General features: G+C 38.5%; 1 protein-coding gene across 1 annotated transcript in view; it reads left to right on the top strand.

Moving 5' to 3' along the window:
• Positions 1-20335, top strand: part of LOC145993916 (SID1 transmembrane family member 1-like) — a 373625-nt gene that overhangs the window by 341134 nt on the left and 12156 nt on the right. Inside the window, exons 15-16 of the mRNA XM_083129833.1 lie at positions 9702-9812; positions 14675-14788. Coding sequence (XP_082985959.1) covers positions 9702-9812; positions 14675-14788 — 225 coding nt within the window. The remainder of the gene's footprint in view (positions 1-9701; positions 9813-14674; positions 14789-20335) is intronic.

Here is a 20335-nt window from a genome sequence, read left to right as displayed (position 1 = left end):
GTTATCTCGCTTCTGACCAGCTTTGAAAGATCACGGATGAGGCAATAATGGTGATGTTTCATACTTTTTATCAACAGCATGTGCACTACATTCACCTCATCACCTACAATTTTGTTGATCCGAAGCGGAAAAATATCTACTTTTTTGATGCTGATTGTATATCCGTACACATTTACACCGATTGGAATCTTGTTTTTTTGTTGATAGGCTTTTTCGAATTTTTCGATTTTTGTCAGCTGCACAGGAAATGTAACGTCTTCGAAATATTCATCCAATTCATTCTCGTACTGGCTGTAACTTCCAACGCGCGTAGAGTTTTTTGTTTTATGATGCAAATGGGCCAGGAGACACCATTTGAAACACTGGTTGTCGTTGTTTTTAATGTTAAGAACGGCTTTCTTGTTTTCGATCACCTGCGGGAGCTTCACGTAAGTCGATCCCGAAAGAGGCTTGTATTTGCTTATGTTGATGTTAGAATTAGAATTAGAATTAGAATTTCTTCATTCATGGGCGAAGTTCAGCCTGTGGCTGCTCTACCACTTAACCCGCAAAATCTACTACAATAAAACAGAAAAAATACAATTACTACTATAACATACGAATTCCATTACATTTTGATGATGATATGTGTAGTGTTGCAAACACTCCAACCCGATCCTTTGCCTTGAAACTCTTCCTGCTTCCGGACGATCTCATTCACTAGCTTGTCGTAAAGTTCGCTTATCACCTCCCTCTCACTTTCCAGCAGAAGTTGTTGCTTTGTTCTACTGGAGAACATGTGAGTTTGTTCCGAGGAATGCTTCTGGAACAACGAATCCAAAACCATGTCGAATTTGAAGGGACCCTTGTCGAGAGTGGAAACCAAAATCTTAACCACTTCTGCTTTCTTCTCCTTCAGGAAAATTTCGGCACTGCAGGGCAAACCCCTATTCTCGTTGCTGAGGCTGTAATTTGCCAACATATTCCTGAAGGCCGTTCTCTTCGGCTTAATACATTCTGGGTCGTGTGCTTCAGCCGATTCTGTGATCTTCGTTCTCTTTCCATGGCTCAACTGGTTTGAAGACTGCTTTCGCTTTACCCCACTCTTCTGATTGACGATCAATTTTTTTGTTGTTATCACTTTCCTGGATGTTGGGGAAGGGTTGGTGATGCTGGTGGGTTCTTTCGACGAACCAGGCCGTTGAATACATCTTTGTTTATGCCGACTTAGATTGGACTTGGTTTGTGGGATATTACAGAAGGGACAGTGAACTTGGGGTTCTTTCGTCTTCGGAACTGCAGTGGATGTGTCTTGTGACTGCGACATTTTTCTGCAACAGAGAAAGCCAACTTTCAGGGATATGCAATAGGCTATTATATACATATTGGGCCATTGTTTTGATTCGAATCTGTAAGTAAACAGTAAGACACATCAAGATGCCGAACAATATCTTCGGCCACTCCAGAGGCGGCACGGATACCGAGCCACCCGACAACACTGAAATTCTGAAACTCGACCAACGAGTAAAGAAACTTCGCAGCGACCTGCTGACTCTCCAGAACACTCTGTCCTCGAGCCTACAAGATGAGATGACAAGTCTGCAGAAAACATTAGTGGATCCGATCCTGAAGATCGAAGCGGAATTCAAATCACTGTTCGCCAAGTATGCTGATTTAGCATCCTTGGAAAGTTTGAGCAGCATTCAGGAAACAGTGAACAACCTGCGAGAGGAATTATCTAACCTACAAAAATCCAGAGACATTATTCAACTAAAAACTAAGTTTGAGGAACAGGAAACAAACATCCAAGCTAGCTTGAGCGAACTTCAAAATGTTATTTCTAACATTAAGATCCAACTTGAAACCAACCCTGCACCCGAAGACATACTTCTGATCAATCGAGCAGTGGCCGATCTACGAAACAAACTCGGTAGTTTTCGGGATGAGATCCCGTCTCTGATATCCTTTGCAGAACTTGAAAACTCGGTGAAAAACATCAGGGAGAAACTTCAAACCGTCGAAGAAGCCATTGCCAACTTTCCTTCGTCCGAGGAACTGAAAATTATAGGAAAGTCTGTGGCCAACATCAAACTGCAACTCGAGACGTACGAGGATTTCGGTAAAATCCAAGGCACCGTAAGCCACATCGAGGACACTTTGTCGACCATGAGAACTGATCTATCGACCGTGCAGGAAGCTTTGGAATTGAAATTGCCAGGCATAACGGAAACCCTGACCACCGTTCAACAGCTAATTGCCAAGCTGGAAAGCCTTAACACCGAAACCGAACTTTCACACTTCCATCACCTGATCGACGACATACAGAGCAAGTTGGAAACACTGCAGCAATCAACCCACACACAGGACGACATGACGCGACTCCGGGATGCGCTGGGTACGGTAGCCGACGCCAGTGAGCTGGACGCCGTGAGAAAAGCTTTGCCCGCGCTGCAGAATACAGTCGTCAACTTACCAACATCGCAGGAACTGAAAGCCGTGAAGAGGACAGTGAATCGTTTGCTCAAATCCGAGGACGTGAAAAACATTCAGATTGAAATCGTGCAAATTCGAGACACCATCGCCACGATGTCCACTAACCAGAACGTCAACGAGCTGCACACTCTGTTCGCAGAAATCAGAAATCAGGTTCACGACCTCGCGACACAAAACTCCAAACTGAGGCTCGTCGAAAGCTTGCAGCAGATCATCGCAAACGTGAAACTTCGAATCGACGACGTGGAGATCGGTCAAGAGTCTGCTTTGGCTGATTTTACCGACAAGCTTCGCGAACTGAACGAACACTTCAAGCAACTTCGCGTGGAAATCAAGATCAAACCTTCTTACGACAGCATCGTCAACCTCTTCAGCGAACACCTGGAGCCCATACAGAACAAACTGGACGACGTGCAGGAGGAACTGTGAGCCAACGTCGGCAGCCTGAACGTTAGCCTCGACAACTTAAAATCGACAGTCGTCCTAGAGATATTCAGCATCCCAAATCGAGAATTTCCGTCCCCTTTCAATCCACGAAGCAAACTCTACATGCTCACTCCTGTCAAAGCATACCATCAATTTTACCTCAGGGGAAAACTTCAGTTTGTCAAGATAACTTACTGGTCGCTACTGCGAGCCCTTCACTATCCGACTATGACTGTGACGAATATAGGGGACGAACCTAAAGTCCGCAATGTAGAGCTGGTTGATTTCACACACCCCGAAAGTGGAGAGACTTCATATGCAGAGGATGCTTCGCAAATCATAGATATTCAAGTCGGTGATAAACTATATGTAGAGAACCCCACGCTCTCTCCAGCACAAAATCCCATCGTCATCGTGTTCCTTTTCTCACATGACGTTCAGTAGAAGCAAGTAAAATTTTGTTATGTAAACTTATTAAAGATTAAACGAGACTTTCCTGATTAGCACAAAAATACACTGATATTGTGCGATCACGAGATAATTTGAGTTAATAATATGCAATGTAAAAGTAAATTCCAAGTTAACTCGGGTTAATAAAGCAAGTATAGCTCGACCACAAGGAAAAAAACCTTCCCTCAAAAGCGTTCGCACATCTTCCCTGCCGTTATCGGTGCTCGGGGCAGTATTGCCAGGTCAGACTTGAAAAAAATCGGGAGATTGTTTCTTGGGAAACCAGAAGATCTGCTACAAAATCCAATGATCTAATAGTAGCGGATGAACGACCTTCTCGGTGGGCGACATAGGCGTGTGCACTGGGGGGGGGGGGGAGGCAAGAGGATGTCTGCAGATTTTTTCCAGAGAGGGGGAAACAATGTATTTTTTATCAGGCCAGTAAACGAGGCATATTACCCCGTATAATGTTGCCCTCTCAGAAAACACCACTTGAGTTTGAAATTTTCACGTTTCCACATACCTATTATAATAATGGATGTAAATTACTGTAACTGAAATCAACTGAATTTTCGGGTGGGATAAAATACAACCATCTAAAAATAGTAATGTACATGGATGTCCGCAGGATTTTTTCCAGGCAGGGGGCCAAAAGAAGGCACATTTTCTCCAATAATAGTGTTGTCCCCTCAAAAAACATTGCTTAAATTTCAATGTATCATATTCATGCAATAATTAACACACATTATTGCAGCTGAATTGAAAGTATATGTGAATGCCCATGGTAATGCAGTAATAGTAATAAAATAATAATAATGTCCTAGCACATCGTTTGGCATAATTTCACAGTTCAAACAGCACTTTTCATGGCTGAGTGGAGTTCCACTCTCCCCTCCATGTTCAAGTAAGGTGACCAGGAAACTTGTTTTTGAGCAGGCCGTCGGAGGTACCATAGCAATAGTTTATTGTGAAATCCTACCGAGAAATCAATAGGTCTGGCAACACTGACGTTGGCCGCTCTGAAGGCTCCTTCCTCCTGTCTTTTTCCCCCACCCGCCAGCGCGATGGTGTCTGCGCAGGTTTCTTTCCTTGTGATTCCACTATAAAAACATAATTGCTGTACTTACCTCTGTTGAAGTAAAGCTGTTCTTTCTCCTTCTTGCGAAAGTTTTCATGCAATTGAACACAACGTGCACCACAAGCACATATAGATATCAGTCACTAGAGTTAATACAGCAAAAATGTCACTAACAATTCACGGCAGGAATGCTGTTAATATAGTCACTCGGTCACCTTCTCACTAAGCACTGCGAAAAGTCGAGGCGATGTATGGCGTGGTAGGAAACGATATCGATCCGTCTAGGCTACATACATCGTTCCTTCTTGCTCACACAATTAGAGGAAAAGTAGCATTAGCGACGACTCCTATACAAATATTTTTACTGGTAAAGATTTTCTTTCGAAGCCCTTTTTTCCCTTCCGTAATTAACCAAGAACAGAAAAGAGGTTCATCGGTAGAGGAAATGCTGGAATTTGTATTGTTTCTTTGTTTTCGAAAGCATACTTCATCCCCTGAAGAGCACTCGTTTTGATTTGTTAGCTAAATTTAGCTTGCGGCTAAAACAGTGCATGATAGAATAAATGTTGCCAACTCACTAGGTTAGTTTAACTCGTAAAAATATTGTGGTGAAATGTTGATGGCAGAGCTGCCAACGCTGACAGTGAGGTTAACATACACCGTGAACTCTTATAATAAACGGCTACGCAGAGTTGCCAACTCACTAGGTTAGTTTAACTCGTAAAAATATTGTGGTGAAATGTTGATGGCAGAGCTGCCAACGCTGACAGTGAGGTTAACATACACCGTGAACTCTTGTAATAAACAGCGTAAAAGGCTACGGTTCACTACTGCCCTATAGGTGCTTTCCCGTGAAGGTACTGGGTTAACCGTGAGGGTACTGCCATATAGGTGCTTTCCCGCGAAGGTACTGGGTTAACCGTGAAGGTACTGCCATATAGGTGCTTTCCCGTGAAGGTACTGGGTTAACCGTGAAGGTACTACCCTATAGGTGCTTTCCTGTGAAGGTACTGGGTTAACCGTGAAGGTACTGCTCTATAGGTGCTTTCTCATGAAGGTTAAAATATACAGCATAAAAGGCTACGATTCGTCCAAAATTACCGTGAAGGTACTACCCTATAGGTGATTTCCCGTTAAGGTACTGTGTTAACCGTGAAGGTACTGCCATATAGGTGCTTTCCCGTGAAGGTACTGGGTTAACCGTGAAGGTACTGCTCTATCGGTGCTTTCCCGTGAAGGTACCTTAAAATATACAGCGTAAAAGGCTACGATTCGTCCAAAATTACCGTGAAGGTACTGCCATATAGGCGCTTTCCCATGAAGGTACTGGGTTAACCGTGAAGGTACTGCTCTATAGGCGCTTTCCTGTGAAGGTACTGTGTTAACCGTGAAGGTACTGCCATATAGGCACTTTCCCGTGAAGGTACTGGGTTAACCGTGAAGGTACTGCCATATAGGTGCTTTCCCGTGAAGGTACCTTAAAATATACAGCGTAAAAGGCTACGATTCGTCCAAAATTACCGTGAAGGTACTGCTCTATAGGTGTTTCCCGGTGAAGGTACTGGGTTAACCGTGAAGGTACTACCCTATAGGTGTTTTCGGGGGTTAACCGTGAAGGTACTACCCTATAGGTGTTTTCGGGGGTTAACCGTGAAGGTACTACCCTATAGATGATTTCCCGTGAAGGTACCTTAAAATATACAGCGTAAAAGGCTACGAATCGTCCGGACGATCCAGCTCCGCCATTTTCCATCTACTCATGGTATCTACTGTAGATACCATTGTTTACTTGCAGCAGTGCTCATTATGGCAGTTTCAAATTAAATTTGACTCTCATACCTGGATGTGAACTGCGATCTAGTAGAGAAGCACATACTTTTCTTCCATTAGATATAAATAACTGTAGTCAAATAAAAAAAGTTTGACTTTTAATTGGGTATGCGCATTTAAGGCTGCTTTAAGATACCATGCCATACAAGCAACGTCAAAAATGTATTGCACTTAAGGAATTTGTAATTTGATCTGAATGATATCAATTATTTGGAACAGTTTAGCTTTTTTATAAAATATTTCTTTCATAAATCAGTAATGTGCATTTTAAAAGTTATAATATTTGTATGGTGGACCCAATAAAGTATTTGTAATTTAATTAACTTTCGTATTTATGATACGTGTGACTTTGATGAAAGCAAATTATTATATTGTTGATATTGCAAATATGTCTTCTTCTTGGTTCGAAATTATAACTATTTTAATCCATCAGAGCTATGTATCAGTGAAAACTATTAAAAACGTAAGCCCTGTGTACATTTGAAATCATTCTTTGCACAAATTAAATTCTTATTCTTATTCAATTGCTCCGGTACAGCACAGCACAGTCTAGCTTTGTTTTCACTGTCTGCAAGTAGTGCTCGACATGACCATTCCTTTCAGGATGGTATGCAAGAGAATGGTACAAATTGACGTGACGTTCATCACAGAATGTTTTAAATTCTGAAGATGACAATGGGGGACATTATCCACCACAATACACTTTGGTAGCCCGAAAATAGCAAAATGTTTGATTAGACAACACTTTACATCTTTAAATAAAGTTGATGAAACTCTATCACCTACCCATTTGCTGTAATCATCTACTATTATAATATAAGAAATGTTTCTATACACAAAAAAACCTATATGCAGTCTATGCACTATACTTCTTAGCACTTGTATTTGGCTTGAAAGCCACACAAACTTCACATTTATTTACATACTCTTCAATAGCCTTATCTATTCCAGGCCACCAATATCTCTCTCTGAGCATTACTTTCATTTTTACACCACTACAATGATCTTCATGGGCTCTCCGAATAATGTAATTTTGCACTCCACTGAAGCCATTATACAATTGTACTATAACTCGAAGCTTAGATGTAAAACCTACTTATCTTCGATTTCTAACTAAATTCTCGTTGCTATGTATGTATATCTCTATCGTGTATGTAGATTCAGAGGTTAAATGATTCACACAGGTATAAAGATAAAAACGAGGAATCAAAATAACAAAGATTTAATGCTCAACTTACAAAACAATATATAAGATGGCTGAACTCAATCTCGTAAACCAACAACTTTACAAACAATTGAACATAGATTCAAATATTATGCACACTAAAAACTGCTCAAGAGATAAGCCGGTTCTTCTGAACTGATTGCCATATGGAGAAGGGTGAGGTTGTGTACCTTTTGCTGATCAATTAATTTCAGCCAATTTAGTTTTGCAAAGAAAACAGATAAATGATCCTTATATTTGAGATCGAAATTAAAGCGTGTACCCATTGAAGACATTGAGCGAGATCATCTGGTAGGTCAGAATCGAGAGAATCGCAGTAATCGAAGTGTGGAAAAACAAGTGCTTGCACCAGTTTGAGTTTAATTCCAGTGGGTAGCAAATGTTTAAGCCAAACAAGAGCGTGTAATGCAGCGAAAGCTTTTTTAATCATCAAATTTATGTAATCTGACCAAGGAAGATGCTGATTAAATATTATGCCGAGATTTCTGGTTGTGCTTGCTTTCCCTAACACCATTATGGGCAGGAGATATGAAATTTCAAATGCTGAAAGCATTTTATGTGAACCTATAATAATAGTTTGGAATTTTGAAGGATTAATTAGTAGCCCATGATTAGCTGACCAAGTACTGATTTGTTTCAGATCATAATTTATGTCACAAATTGAATTTTCAATATTCTTGGGAGGAAATGACAAACACAACTGAACATCATCTGCATAGATGTGATATTTACAGTGTTTGAGTGTGTCAGTGTTAATATACAGAGAGAAGAGGAGTGGAACGAGGATAGTTCCCTGGGGGACACTGTTACTGATTGGTCGCCATGATGATTTCTCACCCGAGTTGAAGATGCATTGTTGGCATTGATTAATATGCGAACGGGAACGTGCAGCTCATAAGATAAATATATCACGTCATGGTAAGAGATTCCAAGTACAGTTTTTTCCATGACTTACTGCGCATGATATGATGGATACAAGGATTAAGTAAATCCATGATTCAGAGGTTGCAGTGTGCTGAGTTGGACCGAGAGGGCAGATGGAGAGGTTAAGAGCAGACACTGTCGCAGAACAATGTGACTTCTTTCTTTGTGTTGCAAAGATAGATATTAATGTCAACCAAAATTATTGAATGTTCATAGTTGGGCAAGTAATTTGCGATTTCATTTTCGAAGTTAGTGAGGGAAGTGCAAGGAGTTCGGTACACTATGGAAAAAATAACCTTTTGTTGTCTTACGGTGACTTCGAGTATGAGGAATTCCGAAAAATAGCTATGTTTTTCATGAGATTCTCCTATTAGTTTTGCATTAATGTATTCCCTTAGATCTTGACACTTCTTACAATCCTGTCTCTCCTAAAGAGTTCAAATCCTGCCACATGCAACAAACCATTTGAAATGCTGTATTGTACAAAGTTCGAGTGGCTAAAATTAAGTGATAAAGGCACAACCTTGTACTACTGTACAAAACCCTACAAACAAATTATCCAAAATACCTCTCCAGGCAGTTTCAACATCTTTCAGACATTCACTGCCGCAACACCAGATCAAAAGAAAAATCTCTGCTATCCATTGCTCTCTGCAGATCTAACTTCTACGCCAATTCTTATACAATTACCTCTGCAGAACACTGGAACAGACTGCAACCCGAAATCCTCCTCAATTATAACATTCAAATGACAATAAAAAGCACAGATGCTAAACAATTGGACCTAGATTGAATTCCCAGAAAACAATGTATTATACATTTAGCTCACGAAATTTGTTTTTCTATAGGTATGTGTGTGTGTCCATGTAAATAGAAACTGTATTTAATTTATTTTTAATTTTACTCTTCAGTTATACTTTTCATTGTGTTAGTAAGAAATGGTTTCCAATTAACCACTGAAATTAATGGTTAATCCATGGCTTGACTTCTCGTATACAAACTGTATTGCTTTCATTTTATTTTTACTTTACTTGTATTACTTTATTTTTTTTATTACTTTATTTTTCATTTTTTCATTGTATACAACTAGCTGTAAATGAAAAAAAAAAATAACCACCATATTTAATGGTTAAGTGGAAGAGAAGGCATTAATGCCTTAACTTCGCCATGAAAACAAAGTTGTAAACAAAGTCATAAATAAATGTTTACATGCCTATGAATTTATATTCTTGCATGAATGTTATAATTATTTTGAAAGTATACATGCTAGATTCTACAAAAGTCTTTCTTTTCTAGTTATTGCATCATGAAAAAATTTTGACGCAGCCACTGATCTACATTGTATTGGCTGTAGCTTCATGGAGTGTTGCCTTATACTTCTACCAAACTAAGTCAGCATCATGGGATGTAAGTGAGGAACATCATTAGCTTATAATTGGCATAGAAAGTAATATGTGCAGTGTTTATGAATGTTCAGAGTCTGAATCAGAAATCTGACACTCTGATCTATATTTCTGTTCATCAAATCATAAGTTACACAAATTGTACAATAATATTGTAGGTCAATATTATTTTACAAAGTATCTATTACCTAAGTTACTGCACACACAATGTGCATATATCATAATGAAAATATGCATGAATCATTCGGATCTTATAAAACATTCAACGAAAGAACAACTCATAGAGATATACAAAATTACATGGACTATACACCTCCCAAAGGAACGTTAGTCAGAAAGAGCAAATATATTACCATTAACATAATGCAGAGTGATACAAATGATATTTTCGATTATCTGTGCTTCCAACAAAAGACAAATAAACATGTTAGTATATTCTCTTCTAGGAAAACAAATTAGTTATCAATGTGTTATGCATATTGTTCTTTTAAATTGAAAGTAAAATAAAACAATATGAAAATAGCTGTGTGAGACATTGAGGAAGATATATCTTCTGTCACAAAATTTTGAGTAAACCTTCTGTTATTTAATTGTGTAATGAAAGATTTATGTTCAAAAAATTGGTGCATGATATGGGGCACATGAAGTTACATTTCATGTTTTTTTTAATGGATTTAATGCTCGTTTTTGGAATATATATATATTTCACAGTATAATGTAGTGATTGTATAGTGGATATTTAATAATTAACTTTTAAGTACATCCAATAGTATACTTTAAATTGAATTATACCTGAACCTTTTTTTTTCATGTTACTTACTGACATTCACTGACATTATTGATCATGTTTTAATGTGAGACATCATGAAAACATTTCTAGTTACATTTCAAATTATTATTGGCAGAAAACCTCAGCTCATGTTGTTCATGACATGTTCTGAATTGAAGAAAATGAGTCATGCGTGCAAACAGGATGTCTGTATTGAAGAAAATAGATAATGCAGTTATTGTTATGAGCACGAATAGTATTTTCATTACTATGCATATCTTTTGACAATGATAATATGATCCTGAAATATACGTAGAAATTCATGCTATTACAAGAATGAATTACTTTCAGATGTTCTGTTGAAAATTGTATATGTATATTTAGTTGTTCCTATGTGACTGAGCACACTTTAACTATTTGAAGTTTGGCAGAAATAACATTTATTAACCGATTTTTCTTCTTTGTTTTGGGAGCATATTGGTTGATGAGGGGGAACATTTGTCTTCTCCCCCTGTACCCTGCTCTGACACGATCACTAATGGAGTGGGAGTGCCAGCCGAGAGTTGGTAGTTTTCAATGTCCCACCATGCAAGCATCATCATCCACAAATGTGTTGCATGTCGTAACCCATGTTTTTGAATCAAAGGGCTTTGTGTTTTTCCACAGGTCTCTATCTCTCTCTATTCTCCCATCTCTCTATTTATCGGTCTCTATTACTCTGGTGTGTGTGTGTGTGTGTGTGTGTGTGTGTATGTATGCACCTCACCAATGGTGCAGTGGTAGCATCGTCACCTTGTAATGTAGGGGTCCTGGATTCGATACCTGGTGGAGGCACATAGTGGTTCGGATCCCACTATGAACTGTAGGTCCAGTCCCGATTAGCCTTACTGTGCATAAAGCAGACTTAAAAACCTCAACTCAATATATATACGGGGTGATTGGTAATTAGACCTATTCCTGGAAAGGGGTGATACTAGAGCACATTTGCAACAAATTTGACCCTATGCACCAGGGGTCGGAAATCAATGGGTTTCGAGTTATTGCAGTTTGTAGATTTTCGTGACATATTTCGACTTGCCACCAAAAAACTACTAATTGTGAAAAAACTACTACACCCTGGGCACTCAATTGACATGTTGCTAACAGCTGACGAATGAGTGACTACTGGGGAAAAAAAATCATGCCCAAAATTCCCATACCCACAGAAAGAAACAGTCATTGGAGCACACGTCATTAAGAAATTTGGAAATTATCGTTTAAATCGAAGAGGATTACTCAGAAAAAATGGTAACACACTTAGCATAAAAATTACGGATAAAACTTCCTCGTTTCATAAGCTCTTCAAAAATATACAAATGTTGCCAACTGGCACATGGGTTGGGGGAAAAATTTGTCCGGGCACTGCAACAGGGTTCCCTTCGCGACTCTCGGCGAAGTAGATGATGCGCATCGGTCTCATAATGTGCAGCAGGAGACAGCTAACTGCGTCAGCCCGCAAAGCAAGGTTGTCTGCCATGTGAAGATGGCAGAGTATTGGTGTATTGGTTGCTCATAGGTCTCCTTCGATGCTCGTCGCAGAGTCCTCAGCTGGTAGACCCTTCTGGAGCTCTAACTCTCGCAGATAGATTTTGCGATCAACTGGCCCCTTTTCCAAATTTACTGGCCTTTTTAGCGTCGTTGCTCTGCTTGGTTTTTGCTGAAGAATCGTTCTGGGTTGTGTGTTTTGACGAGTCTCTTACACCATAAAACCTGGTAGTGCTTGTAGAAATGTTGCATAACCTGGCATCATTCCTTACGCAGCGATGGAATGTGACAGATGACTTCCTGACTGAGTGATGGTGAATGGTTTCAGAAAATTGAGATTTTTTATGATGGCTCCCTTGTTTCATTCCACAATATATACATACATATGTACATACATACATACACGTACATACATAAACACCCCCCCCCCACACACACACATAAACACACACACACATACATATGGATAGATAAAAGAAAGGTGGGCCACAAGAGCTAAATAAAAAGCAAAAAATGAAAAGGAGACAGTCAACAGACAGTAGAAAAAGTCATATATTGACGACTGCAAGCCTCATCATCAGTCGTAAAAGAAAAAGTGGAAACTTAAGTTAGGGACCTGCAAAGTCGTAGAGCAGGGTCAGGTTGAAGATGTAGATGTACGGAAAATAAAAAAAACATGGTTTTGTCACCAGCCTCATAGAATACTGTGAGTGGTGTAGTAAGTTGGGGGCAGGGGGGTTGGGTGGGTGTGATAAGGAAGGTTGGGGAAGTTACTAGGTGCCCTTGTTAAGGCCAGGGGGTGTGGTTATACTCATGGCTGATATGTAGGCCCTCTCCAATCTTCTCTCAACTGAGGTGGTGGCAGATTGGGGTACGAGATGGATGATCAGTATCTGAAAGCAGTCGTTGAAAGGGATGTTGTGATGGTTGGTATGGAAGGCAACAGTGAAGTCCAGGTTGTGGGTGGAGGAGTGATGGTGATTGATTCTGAGATTGAAGGCAGTTGATGTTTCGCCCAGGTAAAAGTCACCACAGATGTTGCAGATAAGGATGTAGATAACGTTCCTTTGGAGGGAGCGTGAATTTGCCAGTGGTGGTGTGACTCTGGAAGGTGTAAGAGGTGATGAGGATAGGCAGGTTTTGCACCTAGGATAGTTCCATTTGTGGCAGGGGGACGTTGGTTATGTGAAGACTTTGTGTTGTGGACAAGAATGTCTTGAAGGTTGGGGGAGGGGGGGTGTTTGAAAACAACTCTGGGCTTGTCGAGAAAGATGTTTCTGGTTTTGTGATAACTGTGGAGAATGGAACATAGTGTGTGCTGATTTTGTTGACGTGCGGGTGATATTGCATGATGAGTGTAAGAGGGTTTGGAGACAGGTTTCTTCGTGGTGGTGTATGAAGCAGCTCGGGATATTTGTTTGGTGACAAGGGTGGAGGGATATCCATGGTTGCCCAGGGCTTGGCGTAGGTGGAGGTTGTAATTCTGATGTAAGGCTAGTGAAGTGTTAAGGTTTTGTCCCCTGAGAGCCAGGGAGAATGTAATGGCTTTCTTGGTATGGAATGTGTGGGAGCTAGAGAAATGTAGATATTCCATGTGATTGATGGATTTTTTTGTGTATTGAGGTTTTCAGATCTCGATGTGCACGTCCACAACCAGGAAGGTGATGTCGTTGGAGGAGTGGGTTAAGGTATATTTTATGGAACAGAAGTGGTTACGTTGTTCCAGGAAAACTGATAGGAATGGATCTCCATGTGTCTAGAGCATGAAGATGTCGTGGATGAAACAGAGCCCGAGGGGGGGTTTGAGGGGTTGGGTCTCCAGGAACTATTGCTCAAGTTTGGACAGTAAGCAGAAGGTGGGGGTTCTGGGTTGTCTGGAATGAGCATGGTTATGATAAAAGCTGTCAGGCTCTAAGGGGGGGGGGGAGGGGGCTTGAGTGTAGATGTCCTGGATTTTGTTGAGGTGTGTGGAGGATAGGCCAACTATGGTGGATTTGTAGGTGGAGTAGTCAGCCGACTGGCGAGTCACTTCCACCAGGTAATCCTGAGAGTTGAAAACCACCGTTGTGGACCCCTTGTCAGCTGGGAAGATTTTGATGTGATGGTGATTCCAAAGATCTAGAAGAGGTTTCTGTTGGGAGGGGTTGGAGTTTCGTTGTTTGTGGAGGTCATTTAGGAATGAACTCTCAGAGGTGGCGGTAATGATGGTGGGGATGTACCTTTCCAGGGGATGGTTGGTAGGCAGGGAAAGTATCTTGGGAGGAGGGGTGGGGGCAAAATTGAAGGAGACTTGGGTGTGTTTTGGTGGTTGTGATCTAAAGCCCAGAAATTTTGCCATTGGAGGTTACGGGCCAAGATGTGTAAAAAGCCGGCAGAATCAGTTGTGGAGAGTTATGGGGTGAAGGTGTGTGCTTGTGTGTTCATTATATCTTTATATCTGGGGTGAAGTACTTATTTATCTGTGTAACTGGTTTTAAAAGATTCTATTAATTTCGGTAGCCACTTGAAAATCTTTTACAGTGACCTCTTAAATTAATATAATGTTGATAAATCAATGATTGTGATTTTTTCAGCATACACCAGCTCAATCCAGAGCTTTCAGTCACAGATGTATAGTACTAAATTTCTATGATGGACATGATGTGTGGCATTTTTTGTCAGCAACAGGCATGTTTTTCTCATTCATGGTAAGATATACATTTTATTTAATTTGATTTAAATAATTTTACATTGTGTCTGAAAATTTTAGAATATCATTATAAACCTTTTTGAGATGGAATTTTAATTTAAATAAAATTTTAATTTTAATTAATTCTGCCACAGACTTAGGGTGATCAGATGTTCCAGTTTTCAACTAGATATCCCAGTGTCCCAAGATATTACTTCTGGATGTGTAATTGTCCCAGTTCTTGATTCAGAAGTGAAATTTATAATGTTTTCTGGGTAATTTTATTTTATCATTACCGTCATATATAAGTACTGGTATAACAAATAAAATTTCTTTATGTTTAAGATTAGGACTGTACAGGGTGTTTTATAAGTTCCTCCAGGATTTCAGAAGTCAGAAGGTCAGTGGCCAACTCACTCACAGGGATGAGAGCATGCCAGTCAAAAGATTAAATATATATGTTTATATCCTACCCTATAAATGTTACATACGTTTTTCTGTGGTGACTCGATAGATGCAAAACCTATAATCTAGCTCCTGTAAGATTGTTTCCAACAAAAGAACATTGATGGTAGTAACATAGTGAAGGGAGTAAACTAAGTCTCCCCAGAACCAGGAATTTTCCACCTAATTCACATGCGATATATTAACAAAATAGTTAAGAAAATACAAACTGCACAAAATAATTAGAAAATTCATGGTGGATCTTAATCTAACTTCAATATTCCAGAAGGACTTACGAAAGGGACTGTGTAATTGGTCAAGAATTCAACATTTCAGTATATGTAAGCCATTATATTTTACTGTCATTAAACATTGTTCGCAACATTGATTGATTGCAATATTACTGTTTCTTTTCCATAATGAATATTAAAAATTATAGACCTTCTGCTAGTTGTGTGCAGCTGCCACATTTAAAATCTTGAATATGTTAAGTTCTGAAGCAAAGTATAAACTGAAGTGCCCTGGTATTTACTTTGGAGAATCTGGTCAGTCTACATGAAGAAAGGTTAGAGTAGTTAAGGAACTACTTAAACTACTGGTATCAAATAGTGTATACAATTTGTAGCTCCATTTTTAGGATCATGAACAGAAACAGTGACGCATTAAAGCAAAAGAATAACTATTTATTACCGACATTGGTCACTTACAAGGATGTACATTTTCTTTAGCGTCTACAAGCCGAGACCGCCATACATATGACACAGAATACTCAATTCTGCGTTATGTGAGCACTGTTGGCCAGTTCACAGCATTCTCCTCTTGCAAACATTACGTGCTAGTATTTTTTCTTTTTTTCTCTCATACACTGGTTAATGCTAAATTATCTTACATGAATATCTCTTTACACGTTCAGCTGTTGGTAATGATAGAGCTGAACTATTCAATCAAACATTTCAAAATAATTTTGTTTCAAATTATATTTTGGATCACCCGCCTATCAAATCTATCTGTTCTCACTCTCTTTCTAACGTCTTTACAGAACCAGGTGAAGTCTTGCACTTCCTTACCTCCTTTTCTTCTCTCCGAGCATCTGGATCGGACCAGACAATATTCCTACTATTTTCCTTCAAAAAACAGCTCACTCGCTAGCTACTCCTCTTGCAATGTTATACAATAGGTGCTTCTCTGAAGGCTGCTTTCCCACTCAATGGAAGAAAGCAAATATCATTCCTATTTTTAAATCTGGCAATGCAAACGATACTACATGTTACAGGCCCATTTCTCTCCTTTCCACACTTGCTGTTGTCTGTGAAAAGTTTCTAAAAAATAGACTTCTGAAATTCACATCCCCTTACATTAACCCAGCACAACACGGGTTTCTTCCAAATTCTTCATGCCTTACCAATCTGTCTTCTATGCAATCCTATGCCATAAAAGCAATTACTAATCGTAATCAGTTGGATGTTGTGTACTTCGATCTGTCCAAACCTTTTGATTCAGTGGACCACCATTATTTACTGCATAAATTAGCTAACAGATTTAATATAACTGGAAACACGTTAAAAATAGTGAAAGACTATCTAAGAAATAGACAGCAACGTGTTATACTTCCTGGAACTAATTCTAGCTGGCTTCCTGTTATATCTGGTGTGCCGCAAGGAAGCGTTCTTGGCCCTCTGTTATTTGTATTATATCTGGATGATCTCACAGACCTCTTTAATTCCCCCATCTCAAGCTGATGATTGCTGATGATTGCAAGATTATGAGAGAAATAAAACAGCCATCAGACATGCAACTTCTCCAAAATGACATAAATAGATTCTCTGAATGGTGTAAGCGATGGAAACTAACCACAAACCCTTCGAAATGCTCTTACATAACAATTTCATTGAAGCAAAACATTCTTGAAGGTAATTATACACTAACCGACATCACTCTAACAAAAGAAGCACAACACCGAGATCTAGGTATCCTCATAGATTCTAAACTAACTTTCGATAATCACATATCAACCATCACAAAAAAGGCAATGCGTATGCTAGGCTTACTTTACAGATTCACCGAAATTCATAACCCGAAAGCACTTTCCATTTACTTCAAAACTTTTGTGTCCCCCATTCTAGAATACTGTTCACCCATCTGGAACATGGCTGCCCCTTCTCATACCTCCAAGATTGAGCGTGTTCTAACCTTTTTTTTCTCCATCGTTCGATATAGAGTGCCGGCCCTGGGACACCTACCTAAGAGAAATCTGCTTATAAACTTAAACATAAATACTCCAGAATCACGTAGATACGTTGCAGATATGAAATTACTACATAAGATAATTAATGGAAACCTAAGATGCAGCATCCCACTCCACGAACTCTCCCTCAGAGTGCCAAGACACAAACACGGAGCAAGGAAACTTTCCACACTGCAACTCCAAGACTCTCACTCATTCAATGTTCACTATTTCATAGGCTACCAAATCAGTTCAATGTCATCTCAAACCAAACCGATATATTCAGTTCATATCCATCTTTTATCACCAACATAGAAAAAATTGTATATAAGTAATGCTTTTGTGAAACACATCTGTTTACCTTGGAACTGTCTCGACTTGTTTATGTTTATATTTATATTTTGTTTATTTTATTTTATTTTATCTTGTTTCGTGTGTTCATTTTAACACTAGTGTACTGTTTTACTGTTGTTTCTTTCCTGTTTAAAATGGCTTCTGCTGTACTGGAAATTTCAATAAATAAATAAATAAAGTTTACATGCTGTATGTACACATTTCCATTTGCTACATCAAGTTTCACAAATTTACATTTTCTATTGATATGCTTTGTTCTTGCCTTTACAGTATTACTTAAAATCCAATCAATTGCCAATTTTATGTCAGTTTTGACAATTACAGGTCTACTTATAAAGTTTTCAACAAATAACTCTGACATTAAACTTATGATCCATTTTAAATCACACAAACCTTCACATAATGAAACCAATTCTGCTTCACAAGTTGACAATGCAACTAAATTTTGTAATTTACCTTTCCAACTAATAACTTATTTTCCAAAAGTTACAATATAACCAGTAGGAGATTTTGCTTCTGTTGTAGTACTCCAACTTGCATCTGTACACAACTAAAGTTTAACCATCTTCATTTGAAAAATGTAATACCTAACTGCATGTTCCTTTCAAATACCTGTATACCCTTTTTAGTGCTGTCAAGTGAATTTCTCTTGGATCATTACTATACCTTGACAATTGACTCACACTAAAAGCTATATCTGGATTTGACCCTACTGACAAATACATAAGTGAACCTTAGACCATAAATATCGTAGTTCTTCGAATTGAAAATGCCATCAAATCTAAGCCTCATTTTTCAGAAAAAAATATTCTTCGAATGTTCATTGTTGTCCTAACACAGCAAATTTAAAGGGGAAAAATTTTGTTGGGGAATTTCTTATCAGGAAAACGAAATGTTGATTGTTGTATTGTAGCTACCGGTAATTTTAAGGAAAGTTAAGAAAAAAATATTTACTTGTAACTACCGGTATTAGAGACTGCAGTAGATTCTATATTGTATGTGCATATTGTAGTATATATTGTAGAATATACTACATCGAATCGAAGATGCCATTAAATCTAAGGTGCTAATTTGGACATCTAGAATCTAACAAAAACCTGCGCCTTAGATTCGAAGAACTACTGTTCTTTGTTTTATCAACTGATTTTGACTCTGCAAAATTATGCCAGTCTTGGTGCAAATCACCTGGTGTTTCACTGGATTACAATTACAATGTTTGTATTTCTTTAATATTTTTTAAATATACCTCTTTTGTGACAACTGATAACCTTTGCCAGTTACAATTATTACATATTATTACATACCCAAAAATGAACTTAAGCTGTTATTCTCTTGAATTAGAAGATATTTCTGAATTAGCCCTCATGATTTGGACCTACTCAAAAAAGAATTATCAACAGGCACTCTTATGTACAGAAAATCTTGCAATTTATATTTATCGATTTGGAAACCTATTTTGGTGAGAACTTCGTTCAGTTACTCATTCCAACAAAGACCTGATTGTGGTAATCCATACAAACTTGTTTGTAATTTACATAGACCTACATTATTTTTTGCCTTTCTTCCATGAAACCATCTGGTTGTTCCATGTACACTTCTTATCTTACATTACCATATAAATATACAAATTTTACATCATACAGTTTTACTTTCATTTTATAATGTGATCCCACAATTAACAATACATGTACAGATTCCATTCTTATTACTGGTGAAAACGAACTCTCGTAATGAAGCACTTCTTTCTGTCAGTAACCAACTGCCACCAATCATGCTTTTCTTTTGTATATTGTCCTATCCATGTCTTCGTTTGTACTAAATACTCATTTGCCTTATATAACCTTATGTTCTCCTCTCTGGGAACTAATGCCCAAACACCATGTGATTCCAATGCTCGAATCTCTTCACGCATTGCGATTTTCCAACTGTCAATGTATGGTGAACTGATAGGTTCATCAAAAGTTTGTGGTATAATTTCTTATGCTAAATTTGTTTGTTCTCTTGCTTTTATCCTCTTAGATCTTCTCACGTCCATCATTCCATTGCTGTTTGTGTCACTATTCTTGGTAGAAATACAATTTTTGATGTAGCTACACTGCCGTTGCCACTCCTTCAGCCCAAAATCCCATGGGTAACCTTGCATCAATTAACATTGTCCTTCCCATATCTAGTAGTGACCTGTTTGCTCTCTCTGCAATACAATTACTTTGCAGACTGTATGGATTAGTAAGTTGGTGATCTATACCTTATTTGTTAAAGAAACCTTGAAATTTACTGTTAACAAATTGAGTACCATTGTCTGATCTTACACTTTTTATGCAATTGTTAACTTCCTTTCATATAGGTATTTAAATTTTACAAAATAATCAAATACTTCATCTTTTGTTTTCAGAAACTATACAAACACATTTCTACTTCAAGAATCTACAATAACATACAAATACATGTATTTTGCACATCTAATGACTCCCTTTCTATTGGTCCACATAAATCCATGTGTATTAAATCTAATTATTTCTCACAACCATCATTACTTTGTTTAAA

Source organism: Lepisma saccharinum, chromosome 10, assembly GCF_977018435.1.
Source record: "Lepisma saccharinum chromosome 10, izLepSacc3.1, whole genome shotgun sequence".
In the NCBI taxonomy this organism is placed as follows: domain Eukaryota; kingdom Metazoa; phylum Arthropoda; class Insecta; order Zygentoma; family Lepismatidae; genus Lepisma; species Lepisma saccharinum.
The sequence above is the reverse complement of the archived record's forward strand: the minus strand, read 5'-3'. Positions and strand labels throughout refer to the sequence as shown.